The sequence below is a fragment of the Falco naumanni genome, chromosome 10 (genome assembly GCF_017639655.2).
Source record: "Falco naumanni isolate bFalNau1 chromosome 10, bFalNau1.pat, whole genome shotgun sequence".
In the NCBI taxonomy this organism is placed as follows: domain Eukaryota; kingdom Metazoa; phylum Chordata; class Aves; order Falconiformes; family Falconidae; genus Falco; species Falco naumanni.
In genome coordinates this window covers 6,090,001-6,106,095 of record NC_054063.1, presented here as the reverse complement: position 1 = coordinate 6,106,095, position 16,095 = coordinate 6,090,001, and the positions used below count along the sequence as shown (strand labels likewise).

At 37.2% G+C, this 16,095-nt stretch overlaps 1 protein-coding gene across 8 annotated transcripts in view; it reads right to left on the bottom strand.

The window, feature by feature from the left end:
• SOX6 (SRY-box transcription factor 6) overlaps nucleotides 1-16,095 on the bottom strand; it is a 376,098-nt gene that overhangs the window by 231,391 nt on the left and 128,612 nt on the right. For all 8 annotated transcript variants that reach the window (XM_040608288.1, XM_040608282.1, XM_040608285.1 and 5 more), the window contains one exon: nucleotides 3,075-3,318. In XM_040608288.1, the coding sequence (XP_040464222.1) occupies nucleotides 3,075-3,314 (240 nt within the window). In that variant the 5' untranslated portion in view covers nucleotides 3,315-3,318. The remainder of the gene's footprint in view (nucleotides 1-3,074; nucleotides 3,319-16,095) is intronic.

Below are 16,095 nucleotides of genomic sequence, written 5' to 3'. Positions count from 1 at the left end.
GGGGAAAAAAACTCCATTTTTTTTTCAGTCAAATTGCCCTACTACAGTGTCTTTTTTTCACTTAAGATCTGTACAGCCCTTGTAGCATGTTACGATGCATACTGTGTGCTGCCTCAAATTCCAGTGAAATCCTTAGTAGTTTTAAGGGCACAAAGGGTGCAGGATTGTGCCCTTAATTAGATACCACATAAAAGAGAAAATTTTTCCTCCCCATATGTCGACACAGCATTCTTTGAATTTACTATCTTATAACCAGACAACACACATTATTGATGCATTCTAATGACAGCACTACTGTCTTTACTTTCAGTGTAAATGGTATGAGCAGGTGCTTCTTCAAATCTGCTTTGAAAGGATCCGTCTGGGAAAGGTCAGAAAGCACTTACCTTCTGGGAATTTGGTTTTATTAAGTAGAAAAGCGGTCACTACCACAGCACCTATCTCAAAATTGCCCAATCCACCTTCTGGAATTTGTCTTTCTGGAAAGAAGCTCCTATCCTCCCTTAAAGGAGTATGAAATTGCCTTCATCAGAAAAATTGCAGATGCCTCTGAATTATTTCTCAGCAATATTGATGCCTGCTTGGAGACAGAGGTGTTTCAGAGAAACTTTATGCAGTTAATTGAGGCTTAAAGGTTTGCTCATGAAGGACGTAAGGGAGAAAAAAAATTTAGAAAACAACCCCAATAAGTTTCCCTAAATGACAGTTCCTCAAGGAGGAAAAAAAAAAAAAATAATCACTATTCACTGTTGTGATCTAACCAGTCATCTAACTCACCTAAACTGTAAATACACTGGGATCTTGGTCTGTATATTTTAGATCTCTCTTAAGTGCAACCGAACAGCAGGCCTTAGAACTTTGGTTTTCACTTCCAGCCAGGCCTTGTAAATTATACCCAGCTTTGAGCTGGGCAAAAAAATTTGTTTGGTTTAGCTGAGAACTACCTAAATAAGGATGACATACATTCACCGCCAGATTTAACCCAAGGGAATTGTGGAAACTCCTAATGATTTTCAGGACATTCATCTATATATATGATGGAATATTAACTGGAAAAAGGAGAAAGGAAAACCAGAGTCCTGTCACTCAAGCAAAGTTTATGCACCTGTCCTGAAACATGATAAGCCAGGTGTTGATTCGTGCCTGTCCAGAGGTATGGCAAGTGTTGACATGATAGTACAGCACTCAGAATGAAACCAGATTGCACTGTTGCTGTAAGTGTAAAACCGCTTCATAGCAATACAAATGAGTACAACTGATTACACTGAAAGAGGTTCTATCATTTTGGCTTAAGCATTACTTCAGGCCCAAGGAACAGCTTGAACTAATGCTTGTAATGTTTGGAGGGGCTACTAGAGGCTAGGAGTACCTTTCTTTCCAGGACAGAGTAATTTTATCAATGTTATTGGCGTCTGAAACTCCCAGAGTGCATATGCCTCTCTGAAAGAATAGGAAAGTAGCTGATGAATTCACAGGTCTATTTTTTTCCACCAACAAACTTGATCAGTACTTTCTAGCCTGCATCCAGCTTGTCCTCCTGACTACACAGAAGTTAAAATTATTCTGATGAGTTTATCGCATGACTTGGGCAAAAGGGCGACTCTCCATCCAGGATGAGGTTCCATCTGAGAATTCTGCACAGAAGCCATATACATCACTTACAACCTACTTTGCCAAGTTACTAACCTATAACCATTTTTCTGTAAAGCCATTTTTACAGCTGAAATTTTGCCTCCTTCATGACAGTCACCCAAATACTTAGGAATATTATAGGCCTGACAAAGTTCTGCACTGGGTTAAATTGTGCATTACAGATTAGGTAGCATTTTTCTGGTTTGGTGTGATCTTTTGAATCAACTGGATTTTAGAAAGAAAAAACCAAACATTATATTAGCAAAATAGATATTATTGTAGTGCTGCTATTTAACTAATTCCAGGCATCATATTATGCATGAAGAATTCCAGTATCTATGTTGATTAATGCATTAGAATTATTATTTCAAGGCAAACTTGAAATAAGTTTGTTATTTAGTTCTGCCAAAAAAAACCTACAATTGTTTTTTAACCATATTGAAAGCTGCTAATTCGTACTGAAAAAAAAAAAAAAGACTTGCTGAAAAAATCCACTCAGACATTTAGTAAAAATACAGAAGAAATTTTATGAAAAGGCAGGGTATTCTTTTTAAACTAACTGTGTGAATTTAATGTCTGTGAAAATCACTTTATGAAGAGTCTGGAATTATGATGTTCTAAATTTACAGGACACCTGGCTGCTCCACGTACCTTAATTCTGTTCCTGAGGAACACATGCAAGGAAAATAAATTGACTGAGATGCTATGCCCATTCAGTCTTAATTCAGTCTGCCCATTTATTGCAACGTTTTGGGGATGCAGAGGCAGAATTTCAACTGCAAAATAATTTTATCTAGGCTACTGAAGAGAATACAGATAATAATTCTGATCATTGCTAACATCACCTGTATACAAACTGGTGATCCAGAGCAGAAGAGCATGACATAGTTACTCATAAACACCTTTCCCCTCCACAAAACCTTGTAATTTCCTATAAATACAGCAGGATGTTTGTGTCACCTAAAATGCCAGCTTCTTTGTTGTGGTGTAAAGCTATAATATTCTAGGTTCGGTGGGTTCTATTTTTGAGAGACAAGTAGAAAAATGCATTAAAGTTTCTTCCTTCAGCACAACACATTGCAGATGACAAACAGTTGTGCACTACATCCTCCTGTCAGAAATTAATGTTTGAATATATGAGCTAGAGAGGTTATGACATAAATCAAGGTATGAATGAAAACATGATAAATAGATGCATTTCCTTTCCGAAGGTGAACTCATCAAATGACCTCATTCATATAGACCTGTATACTTAAGAAGATTATACAATTGTAATTTACAATTACACATATTGATGTTGATCTATTACTAACACCGACACTTTAACGTTTAAAAAGCTTTACACCCAAGAAGGATTATGCTGAACACATCTTTCAAAATGGAAGTGAACAGCCTTTTACAACACTGATTTAGAAAGCCACAGTGAGAACTGTGAAACTCACCATTCTGTGCTGGGCTGAGATGACTCCATCCCACTCAGGATCCTGTTGGATGGTCGTGACCAGAGTTGGTAGCTCCTCAGAGTGAGGTTTGTTGTGCATTACATTATGTAGAGGCAGATGAGAGGTCGCATGCTGATCACTGTTGCCCTCTTCCTTGTCTCGTGACGCTAAGTCCTGGGTCATTGTTTCCTCTCCATCAGCTGCACATGCAAATGGAGAGGTAGCCTGCTTGGAAGACATTCTTCTACAAAACAAGAAAAACAGAAAAAAAAAGAAAACATTGGTTTTAAATGGAAAAAAAAAAAAATCAAGCTCAAAATAGTCGTCTAAACACACCACAGTTGCCTACAACAGTTAAAACTTAACCATATGCAGTCAAGAAAAGTAGTCTAAAAAGTAAGGGTGTGGGACATCTGGATCCAAAACACTGAGAAAAAGTATTCATTGATGCCAAGTCAAGGTCAGGGTTAAGTTATATGATGTCATTCTATTCATTTAGACATGTCAAACAATATAACTTTCCCCAGCCATAAGAAAATAGTGATCTTATTGGTATTTTCATGTTGACTTTGCCTAAGAGTTCGTCTTTAAACTCTTACTCCCATGAGCAATCTGAAGGTTATAAGCAAGTGTTTAAATGAGAGAGTCCATCGTGCTTTCCTAACTTCACTCCTTGCAAGCAGAAGATGTTTTCTACATAGATAAGAATTTTTAAATCCATTTCACATTCTGCCATATATGTCCTTTTGCTGTTTGTTGAAAGCTGTATCTGCTCTTAACCTGTTTAAAATTTTACTCAGTTTTACCTTTTGAAAAGTGTTTTGAGACATTCCTGTGAAAAGTGTTCTAAAACTGAATGGTCTATTGAATGGATGGATAATATCTGAGTACCCATTTACAGTTCAAACTAAAAATCTAAAATAATTATGTTGCATTTCATATTAGGCATTGAGTACAGGATATAGCTCAACAAATTACTTTAAATGACTTAAAAGTGTAATGAACAAATGCATTGATATATGTTAAATGTCTTTTCCTAATAATGGCCTCTTACTACCATCTCGTATGCAAACACAGCTTTCACCACAGTTTCTGCACTTAAATGAAAATATAACTGACTTCAACTCAAAACCTGAAAACACTCTGTTTAAAATTTCTAATAAGATTAACTGCAACTGTTAAAACAATCATTAATAAACCTGCAAGAAGACAGCTAAAATACATTAAGCCATTTTCCCAGGTTTTAGTAACTTTAGAATATCCGTGACACTGAAATTGCTAAGAAACTAAGGAATAAGATCTTCACCTTAATTGCTTTTTAACAATAATTGATTTCATACCTTTTCTTTAAAAATGCACAAATCAGTTAACATCGGAAACCACATGAGCATTTTTCAAATTAGCAAATCATTAACTTGCTAGTACTGTTTCTACAGACAAATAAATACTGATTAAAGGGTCTGGAAATCTGAGACTAACAGTTAAATTTAAAAATCTGTCACATGCTTTCATGAATATTACAGTGAAGGAAATATCAAGTGCAAAGAAAAATAATTAAGTTAATTCCAATTTAAACAGTAGTTTTCATGTAGCAGCCTGTGTTTCACATAGGATTTAACAGCTAATGCTAAATTTCTCACAATTAATGAGGGAGTTCAGATTTAGTATCCTACAGTGAAAAAAAAATTAATATAAGATCAATTAATCTAATTATGTACAGTTCTATATGAAAGTATTACAAGCTTTGAAGTGCTTTGAAACATATTAAAACACTGATACCTATTTAGAATAACTATTCTGTAAATAGAGATAATCCTGCCTCTTAAACTCGATACTGGTGGGGAAAAAAAGCTTTGCATTTTCTTGAGGGGAGCCTGAGTGTAAGTGGGAGTCTGATATTAACGTTGCCAATAAGCAGAACTGAGGAATTTAAACTGTGTCTTACATTCTTACTATGCTAAAGAATTTGTGTTGATGCTACAGAGAACATGCCAGGAGTTCAGCAACCGGCATTATTCTGCGTACTTCAAAAGGTTCTGGTTCATAATTACTATGATCCAAGATAAAATAAAAGGTTTGCTTTCCCTTTTCTCTTTAAAATAGTCACGTTAATGTAATCACTCACGTGAAAATATAAGTCAATGCTCTATGCAATTTGAAAACCAGACATGAAAACCGAAAGTCACAATAAAGGATTTTCCTTTCTTTCACCTCCTCAACGGATCTCATTCCTGTTTCAAACTGAATGAGCTTCTGTGAAAAGAAATAGCTATGGCTGTTTCTTCACCATAAATTAATCATGACAGAAAACTAGAAATGAAAATGTCTCTTAAGAATAATTTCAACTACAAACTGCACCAATGAATAATAGTGCACAATCCTAATTAAACACAACTCTGCAGCTGCAAAAATAGGCTGAATCTGTCCAAAGCTACGAGTTGGCTTTAAAGGCTGGTTTGTTAGGGACTGTTTTCTTAAGGAAGGCTGGGCCCTCAGTCTTAATCAGCCAATAAATTATTTCCTGCAATTACATTAAATAGAAAATTATCTTCAAATTGGGAATGTTAATTGAAAATCAAAATTCAGACTGAAGTTTAGAAATTACATGCTGAATATAATTAGTCTAGAAAGGCTTCACCTCTTTTTCATAAACAGGCTTTTGGTATTTCCTCAAGTGACCATTCAGTAAAGCTATCTACTGGTAATGCACTACAGAGGAAACACTTTTTCTTTGCCGTATACACTAATATGCTTTCCTCTTATTCATGATGTTTTAAACACAATGAAATAAAAATCTCTATTCACATTCTGTTCTTTAAGTTGATTACGTGGTGAAACGGGGACTCAGTTAACCTTAAAAATAAAATTATACTGACAGTCGTATTCACTAATAATCTCAAGCCATGCCCAGCAACTTCTCTGTGTATTAGCCTAAGAGAACGGACGGAGAGCAGGGTTCAAATGCTTCCTAGCTCCACCTACCCCTTTCCCCCACCGCTGCGTTATGGTCAGACACATTTCCATAGCGCGCTTTCCTCAGTTGCCCGTAGTCCTGGAGCACAGACAAGCTCAGGCAGGTCTACCAGGCACTTGCTTTCCTCTCAACATAATTTTTAGGGGTGTCTTTCACTCTATTTTCCCCCAAACCTTTGTCAAAATGGCAAGATTGAGCACATTAATTATGGTCAGAGGTCAGCACTTAATGGCACCTTTCAGGTTTTTGGTTGCTAGATTTTAAACATCGGGGTAAAAGGGACAGAGATACAGGACCTTGCTAGATTAGGCCCTCCACCTTCTTTTCCCAGCACAATCATTAACTCAATCGATACACCTCATGTACGTCTTCTGAGGGTGCCAGGGTATGCACCAAATATTGATTATGCCTGGCTTTATAAGCAGTAAAACAGTAAATATAAACTCTGTGATGGGGTGTTATCCAGACAATTACTTCATGCAGGTTTTTACTCATTACCTGTCTGTTTTTACTTAAATGGGAGAATTCTGTACACAGAACTCCACCAGGTCCAAAGGCAGAGTTTGGCCAATAACTCCAAGGTCTCAAGAAATTCAAAGGGAGAAGAATCTGGCCCATCTGAGTCGTTTATGTTTACGATAACATTAAACCATAGAACAGGTTGTTGTGTTAAAATGTTTTAATGTTGAAATGCAAGTATGAATAGCAGGCACATTTTAAGCCATAACTACTTCCCAATTTTTCATTTAAAATATTCAAAATGCATTTGCTAAAATCCCTGGAGAGACAGAGGAGGGAGGGATCAATATTCATCATAAACAAGGCTTGTAAAAGGTATCCAGAACTTACTAATTTCTGTTATAATTTATTTTATTTTTTCTCCTATTATCAATTAAATTCACTCAAATGATTTTAGAAAAAGTTTCTGATAAAAAATATCTCCCTAGTTATAACCCCTGCAAACAGGGGTTTATAATGGAAGTGCTGACACAACCCTAACTACAGCAGCGCAAATGGTGCCGCTATAATACACAAAATCAAGTTCTATTATTCTAAACTATCCTCGCTCGGGGGGTTTTCTTTACTGTGCTCCCAGAGAAACTGCTGAAGCATGAAAAATTTAAATGCAATCAAGTGGGTCCAATTCTACTTTACTAGAACAAGTGTCTACAGTGGTACAATCTTAAAAGAAGATGCAACAGATTTGTTTGGTGCTTTTCTTTCTTTTTTCTTTTTTAGCTGTTTATTTATAATACTGTGCAATGGAGATAAAATAAGAGAGGAAATTACACTCACATTATATCAGTATATTGATTACACAGCACACAATCAGAAAGAAAACTACATTGTGAAATTGTTGCTTTGGTTAAATTGACAGATTAGCTGAACACAGCAATCACTAAAGGTGGAAAATATACCTAATGGGTATGAAAAAAGGGTTGGAAAAGGCCCTAATTATCTGAAGTCCTATCACCTCCTCAACTTTGAGAATTAAATAAATCTTGGTTTGGATTTTCCAAAACTAGAATAAATTCTATCTCATTTGGAACTTGAGACAGAAAAAAAAAATGGGAACATTTATCAAAACCTCAGTAAAGCCTAGGAATAAGACCCCAGTTTCAGTCAGCCTCAATACCAAGGCAGTAAAGCTAAAACTGAGCTGCTAAGGTTGTTTTACCTACATAAAACTAAACACAGACCCAAACAGCTCCATTCTCTATATATCTGACATGATTTTTTATTTTAATCCAGAGAAGAAATTCTCTTTGCTCTAATGAAGGCTGGCAAACAGATTCTCAAAATATCAGTTTTCCTTTTTTCCTACAGACAGTGTGTGTTATACCTTTCCAAATACAAATAATAATATCTTTTTTTTGTCTAAGGCTCTTCTACGTTCTCAAATTCTTCAAACAATGTGTATCTTCTTTTTTGAAACAATTAGATGATATGCCTGACATAAAAGGCTTCCAAAGCCTAAAATCTTCCATCCTTGCTGACTGCTGAAATGATTAAACGTTACAGTGGAAATTATAGCTAGACCTGGAATTTTAGCTGCTAGACATTTCAGAATCAAGCCACAAAGTATTAACACTGATAACAATGTGATTTCTATTCACTATTTCAAAAACATACAAACTAAGCAGTAACAATGAGATATATGAAAAAGTAGACTTGTAGTTGGCCGGAGACTCTAGCTTTTGCTCTGTTCCACCCTCACAAAGCATTCATAAACCTAAAGGCATCTACACTGCAGCCACATAAAGGACTGCTTTGTAGAGCTGAGATATCCAAACGAAGTTTCAACAAGCTCGTTTCTGATAGCGCTCCAACTACAGTAGCGTGGTACTCGGATGGGCTAATTCATCCCACTTTAGTGACTGCAGTACAGATGTAGCCTAGGTCTACAGCTCCAACAGTAGATTGGAATCAGATTAGATTAGAAATACATTCACTTACAGAGCTTTTATGAACAGTCTCCATTCCTTTTCCCCAAAGTGCCAGATTAACGTACTTAAGTGCATGATTAACTGTAAGTATGCAAGCAGTCCACTAATTTCAAATTGGACTACTCTGTTTCAAAAAGTTAAGCACATGTCTAAGTGCTTTGGTGACTCCAGAACTAAATAAATTAAGAGAAGCTATTTTTAGAAGTAATCATAACCTTTTAAATATTTCCTTCTAAACTTTTATGCTAACCTGGTGTTCATGAAAAGAAAAATTCGGCCACAGCATTTTAGCCCTCCCCACCTTCTAAAAGAGCAACAAACGTGCATACTCCTGTCTTGACTTACAGGATCCTCTCTCACAAATCAGCACTCGGCTCTGGGATAAACTGAATGCACCGTACACCCTTTGCCTGCACTGCCCACGGTATCCTCCTCTTTCACACCCATGGCACAGCTCATTGCTTGCTGGTCCTGTGTCTTTCATGGATCCTCAAACCCCTTCTGAAATGCAAGAGGAACCTTTATGCAACCTATTTTGCAGTGCAAGGTCACCTGTACGAGTTCAAGTCTGATGTAGAACAGGGTACAGTGACATAGTTGCACAGAAGTTACTGGAACAATTTCTTTATTTCTATCTGCAAACCAGTTTAGCACAGTTACACATTCAGGAAAATTGATCTTTATTTTTGCTCTATAAGGATACCAGTAACAGTAGTGTTCAGATAGACTTAAAGAAAAATGGAAATGCTTTGCCAAATATTTTTGGCTATTGCCAAATATTATATAGCCAAAATATTTCACAGCTCTGCTCCTGTAAAACAATGTTATGTAGGCATAACTCGGTGACATAATGCATTGTAAATCTAATGCCGTAATCTGTCTGCCATTTTAAATAAACAGTTATTTCCTAAAATTATGAAATTTCATATCAGTTTCCAAGAAGCCTTAGCAACACCAATGAATAGTTACAGGTTCTATTCTCCTGGGGCCTCACACCCCAACAGGAATCACCATGCACAAAACCTCTATAAACTGACAAAGCAGCAATGGGAGAGAATCTCCCAGGTTCTTGGATCTGGCTCGACTCACAGCAAGGCCTTAAGCCAAACAGCTCAGCTCCCTCAGGCTCTTCCTTGGCTTGATTTTGCAGGATACTACAAGGATTGGTTACATATAGATCATAAACAAAGCATTGCAAGATTAGAGAGTTTATGGTACTTGCAGGAATCACTTTGGAAATAAAGGGGGCGGGGGGGCAGGAGGGAGATATGATTCAAGAAATGGCAGCTGTAATGTTAACCGACCACCTGAATCTCTCGGGAAATAAGCATCAAGCTAAGCAACACACCCACAGCTTCCAAGATACACAGCTATTCTTACATTTGTTTTTCCAGTCCACACAAATTGCATTTCTGCTAATGGACATGAATCCAAGTCACAAAGTTTGACTTCAGATTCAGACTTCCTCAAAGGTCCGAAGGTTTGGAACAATTTCTTATGTATTTCTTCTCATTTGTAATGAAACAATGTAATCAATCACAGCCCCTCATGAGTTTTCAGTGAAAATCCAAAGTCTTCATTCGGATTTGTAAAATGCCAAAAATCCAACCTACCTTTCTAGTAGGTCAGATGTTCCATTCTCTTTATTCACCACCAGGAGCTTTCCCTGAAAATGCCTAAGGTGAACCCCCTCACACTGAACGCAGTCCAGGGCAGGGAAAGAATAGTCATTTAGCACCTGGGATGTGCTCATCTTCAGTCACTGTAGTTAATGTTTTCTATAGTTTATATTTAGCTCACAATATTGCTGTCACTTTATTTAAACAGCTTGAGACTGTTCTTTGGACTAGAGCTCATATGCCCTGGAATGCTTTGACTCATGAATTGTTTCTCCTGATAATGTTACATCACGTAACCACCTCTGTTTAATTGGTTGGTATTAGCTTCTCAGTGATGACTGCCTTTAAAGTCCTATGACTAGACCATGTGTCTCTGGATATCCAATTTCCTACTGTTGGAAAAAGAGAAAGAAAAATGGCAGTACTGACTTCCAGCAATCTTTACCAATAACTATGGGAACAAGAGTGAGCGTGCCAAGAATTTATCCATCAGCAACTTACTAGGATTTGGTTTTTTAGGCAGCAAATAACAAAATATACAATATAAATAAAAGCAATTGTTAACAATAAAATTAAAAACAGTGGTTGCTATAAATAAGCATTCATTCACATATTTTTATGGAATAGAATGACTTGTTTAGCTGAATGATTGTATAAATGGTTTTGATAAAGGATGCCTAAAAATACTAAGAGGAATTTATTTTAGCATGTTTAGACTTTGAGTTGAGATTTTATACAAAAGACAAGAACACATATTTTTTCCCCCCTGACAAAGTCAGTTGAGCACTTGTTCTAATAACTAGAAATCTTCCTGAACACACCTAACTAACCCTGATGGGCATAAGTTCCTGAAAGGTTCATTAAATCCTTTCAATATTCTATGAGATAGATACTCCAAAGTTAAGATACAGTATTCTTACGGTTTTTTTCCTCCTACAGTTAATTTTCAGGAGGTGCTTAAACTTCCACGTAATGAGTTAAAGAGTTAATTTTCAATCCCAGAGGTGTGAAAACAAAGGTCACGTGCCATTTCTGTGCACCACCTAATTTAGGATAGAAATATTCCGAACCAATTTCTCTCCCCTCCTTCCCCGTTCTCGTCTCTCCATCTCCATATTTTTGATTCTTTTTCCAAATCGATTAGTGCACCTCAGTGAAATGAAGTATCAATTTCAGGTTTACCTGTAGCCAGTTGCACTAAACCACCTAATTAGTACCTCTATGTATCATGAAACAATGGCTCTGCAGCTCAGTTATGGATTGTCTTTTTAATAAAAACCTTCGACTACAAGCCTAGCAACATTTCTAGCAGGCAAAATACTTGATTCAGTAGAGGTTACGCAAGCATCAAAGCACTTAAATATAGGTGCCAAACCACATTGCCAGGAGCTCTTAGTACTGCGAGGTACTGTTACCTGACAGCTTGGTGAATATAAAATTACTTGTTTCTCCAACTGAAGACAATCAAATTGTCACCTTCCATTGTAATAATGCACAACTAGGGATCAGCAAAGTGCCAACATGATTACCAGGAAGAAAAGAAAACATAACAAAAATATCAAATCTGTATTTCTCTAAAGGGTAAACACATCCATCTGGCTATTCACAAAGAAAAGGAGGAGGGATTTTATTTTTCCTATCAAATATCCTAGTGTTATTTAGCAACAAGATTTAAATGTCTTTCATTAGGTGAAAAAGAAAAACAGCTAAAGAAGGTGATTCATGAAATACTAAAAATAAACACAGGTCAGAACTGCGCTGGGATGTTACTTGTGCACGTTTAAAGGACTGCAAGTGTCATCAGAGATGCTAGGGACAAGCACACGTACCTGCACTGTTGTTATAAGCTCATATGTGTGAGGATTCATAAAAATTAATTCTAACTGGCACATGGCGTACTTTGGCACAAGCTACACATGACGTGCCACTTTTTATTTGTTTATTTAAATGACTTCATTCTAAGAACTGAAAATTAAGTTTGAACTGCAGGCTGCCTCAGACCTGGGACTTTCAGGATATTAAAAACCCAAGAAAAACCTTTGAAGGGGGTGATCTGAATACATGAGAACTAATATTTTCACCATATATTTCTTTAGGATATTCAGCAAATGGCCTACATATTCAGGAGTGAAAGTTGCATTTTGGTGATGCAGAGATCTCATAACCAGAAATTGTGTTTTATATCTACGGTAGCTCTGGGCATCCTATAAGACATAAAAGAGTGTTCTTAGGTAGGATATATACTTGAAAAAATATTTTCATCTGGTTCATAGAAAAGAAGCTAAACCTAAATTCTTCATGAAAAACTTGCATTGTTGAGTGTTATCATGGATTACCTTTTCTGTATAAATATTCCAGTCGCTATTAATGCATAGACTAAGTTCTTGTATGTTTATTGATGTCAATGCACATCACTTTCAAATACTTTTTAAAGTTTCACCAGTGAAGGAGGAGTTACAAAAAGAGAGAAAAGAAAAACATGCAAAGCCAAGAATCGGTCTTTGACATCATTTTTTTCCTGAAGGAATGTTTAAGAATAGCAGTAAGGGATGAGCAGCTTTTTTCCCCCCTGCACAACTGCACCAGAGCCAGATGTAATCCTAACCCTTGCAGAGAGAGCAGGCACAAGGACTACTTAAATATCTCGTTAGCCTTGCAGAAGAGGTTAAGGAAAAGATGCAGGCTCCACATAACTGGGAACAACTCCTGCGACTTGTCTCAGGCATCGCATTCCCAGGAGCTCAGGTGCAGCAGCGAAAGGCCGGGCTTTCCAGCTACAACCTGCACGCAGGTTTTGGCCATCGATGCTCTTGCACACTACACTGCGTCATACGACACAGCACCTTCTTTTCCACTCTATTAGAATATTGATATACTCTCGCTGATATTCCTTATATTGGCATTATTTTCGAGGGGCTAAGCAGCAAATTTAGAGGGACAGACTGGGATATGGGTCACTGGGAACATAGGAAGAAAGGAGGGGGGCAAGAGTCCACAACAATTTGAAAGTCACAAGCATTTTGATCAGATAAAACAAAAGTAGAAAAATGCCCCATTTTCTGCAGCTTTGAGAAATTCTGATTTTTGTTAGAGTCAGGCTTTTACAAGACAGCATCATGCACAATATTTCTTTGTTTTGATTTAAGGCTGACACAATATGATCCTTACACATGTGCACAATGGGAACCCTAAAATGTGTTTACAGACCCCTGCAGGAACCACCTCATTTACCAGTGAGCTGCAGCTACCACTGGGATAGAGGACAGGGAAGTCTGAAGCAGCACACTGTTTAGAAAAAGATTACAGAGGATACTATGCCTAGCTGAAACTACCCAGCAAATATTTCAGAAATATCCCTGTTTGATTGGCAACGTGGCCAAGAACAACAGCGCAGCAGCTTCTCACTTTCTCCCCCCCAAGCCCTCCACTGCTTGGGCTGTGCAAGTTTTCATAAGAGGGAGTAAATGGAGCCCTTTTTTTCTTAACATTAATTTACTTCAATATGAAAATATGAAGACAAAAGATAAATAATTGCAACAGCCTAAGAATTTAAATCAAGTAAAACAAAACATTATCTCCTCTGTTAATTAAGCTAATCATGGCCATTAAATGCAAACAATTTAAAGTTCAATTTATTGAGACTTTGAACCTCCTATCCTTTCACAAGATCCACAGATGAAATCTCTACCAATCTTAACTGCCTTTAAAAAAAAGAAAATTAAAGTAACTAATACATTGTTATTCATAGTCTTGTTCTTAGTATGACATACTTAACAATATCAAGTATTTTCATTGTTATTTAGTAAAACAACAAAAAAAACCACCCACAAACCAAATCATTGTTTACTACTAACAGTGTCCCAGTGCAAGTGTTGTCTTTTGAAGGAATTCATTAAGATATTTTGTCTAGGCACTGAAAAGAATCAGAGAACATTAAAAAGTGATTGTCACAGGTGAAACACACACCCCTCATCACAGCCTGGAGGGACCCAGCAGCGTGCAGTCCCTGCACACAGCACTCTGCAACTGCAGCAGTCGCAAAGGGAACTACAGGCTCTCCCTGTCTTTTGGTTTCAGTTCTGCAATGCACCACAAAATTGTTAGGGAGAAATAATTTGCAGTAACTGAGGACCCTCAACTATCCTGTTTTCGTGGAAGATTACAGCATACAGGATCTGATCTCTAGCAAGAGGGAAACATGCAGGGCAAAATGAGTCGTGAGGGTAAAGGTGAAGAGTGCCCAGGCTCTGAATTGCTCCACACTTCCAGGTGCTCAAAGTTCTGTGTTAGGATTTTTAAATGTGTCAAAGAACAGCATGAAGCACAATTATCAGAATACAAAGAAAAACACAAACCAAAGGCTCAGCCCAATGAAGTTGTCCCCAGATAATTAGAAAGCAAAAACCCAAACACATAAAAAGCAAATTTACTGTCAGTGATTTTAAAAATTTTAACATTGCTATTTAAATTCAGTTAGACCCCTCACAAGTGATTTTAGCTAAAATACTGAAATATTCTATAACAACTTGTGATGCAGTATGTTTACCATTGAAATACACAGCGCCTTGTTGTGGTTTTCATCTCTGACCCATTTTTTCCTATATTTTAAGGATAAAACATATGATCTGCATTTGTAAAAGAGTCTTGTCTTCTCAAACAGTGTCAATTTTTGCTCAGGGCTATATTTTGTAATAGTTTCCTGCTTACATATATTGGTAACAATTTATAATAGACAAGCAAACATCACATAATATGTGCAGCCTATTACTTCTAAAAACAGATTCAAACAGTTTTGTTTTCTCATGAACATTTGTGGAGAGCTCTATTACCAATTTCAAAAGCATTGCCATACAGAACATACAGCTTTACAGGCATATTTAGCTGGCACGGCTGTCATCCCTACCATGAACCATCAAAGAGACAGTCCAGTGTCTGTGGTTCTAAACCAAATACATATAGGATTGAAAAGAAATGCATCTTTTAATCTAGGAATTATGACACAGACATAGAATCATTACAGACTTTTGAGTATGGGTCAGACCCTCAGACACTAAATCAGAGCAGCTGTACTGAGGTTAATTGAATCCTCTTTATTCAGTTGAAGATATATCCTTAACTTTTCTTAGCATGGGAAAATTGCATTGGGTCCTTTTGCAATATGAAATTTCTGTGTTTTCAGTGAAAAACTGACTACCATTACAGTATTACCAGGGATGATATGACATGATAGTATTCCTCCGAACACTCATCACAGAGAAATGCGAAAAACGGGAAGGTATATTCTGAACACTAGCAGACTGTATGCATCACGCTCTGTACTTTTTCAATCTATTCTTCCTGAATGGATCAAAATAACAAGTTCTCTTCACTTACACAGATGAGCACTTTCAAAAAAAAATAATAAAAATTACTTCTCCAACTGGGGTAAGTGCTAATAGCAGGCAATAACTCTGGGAAGAATTGAACACAAACTACTGAAACAAAAACAATTTTAGGTTTTAATTTGAGAATGAATTCTTATGTTGCTGCTTGGTAAAGCACTGTAGTCCAGCAGCTCCTGTGGAGCAAGGTCATGAAGGAGATGGGGGTCATCCAAATACATAAGACCCCCAGCACAGCAGGCGCAAACTCTGCGCTAATTATATTAGGCCCCATCAGTCCTCAGCACACAACCACTCTGGCAGCTGCTCCATGCCATTAATGCTGCACAGACCAGGGTGGAGATGACAGGACCAGGGGAGGTGCCATCAGCCTACCTCTGAGCAGACAAAAAAAAAAAAACGTGCAAAAAGGGAAAAAGCAAAGGCTCTTTCAGTTTGTTTTTTTTTTCTGGTGAATCATTGTTGGTCATTGAGGTTTTGGGAGCTGATTCAGGCAGGGCAGAGCCCTACCCAGGAACTGGAGCTAGCAGGGAGGCCCAGGGCCACCCCAGGAAGCAGACAGGTTTGGATTGAGCCCTCTCAACTTTTCAGCAGATGGGT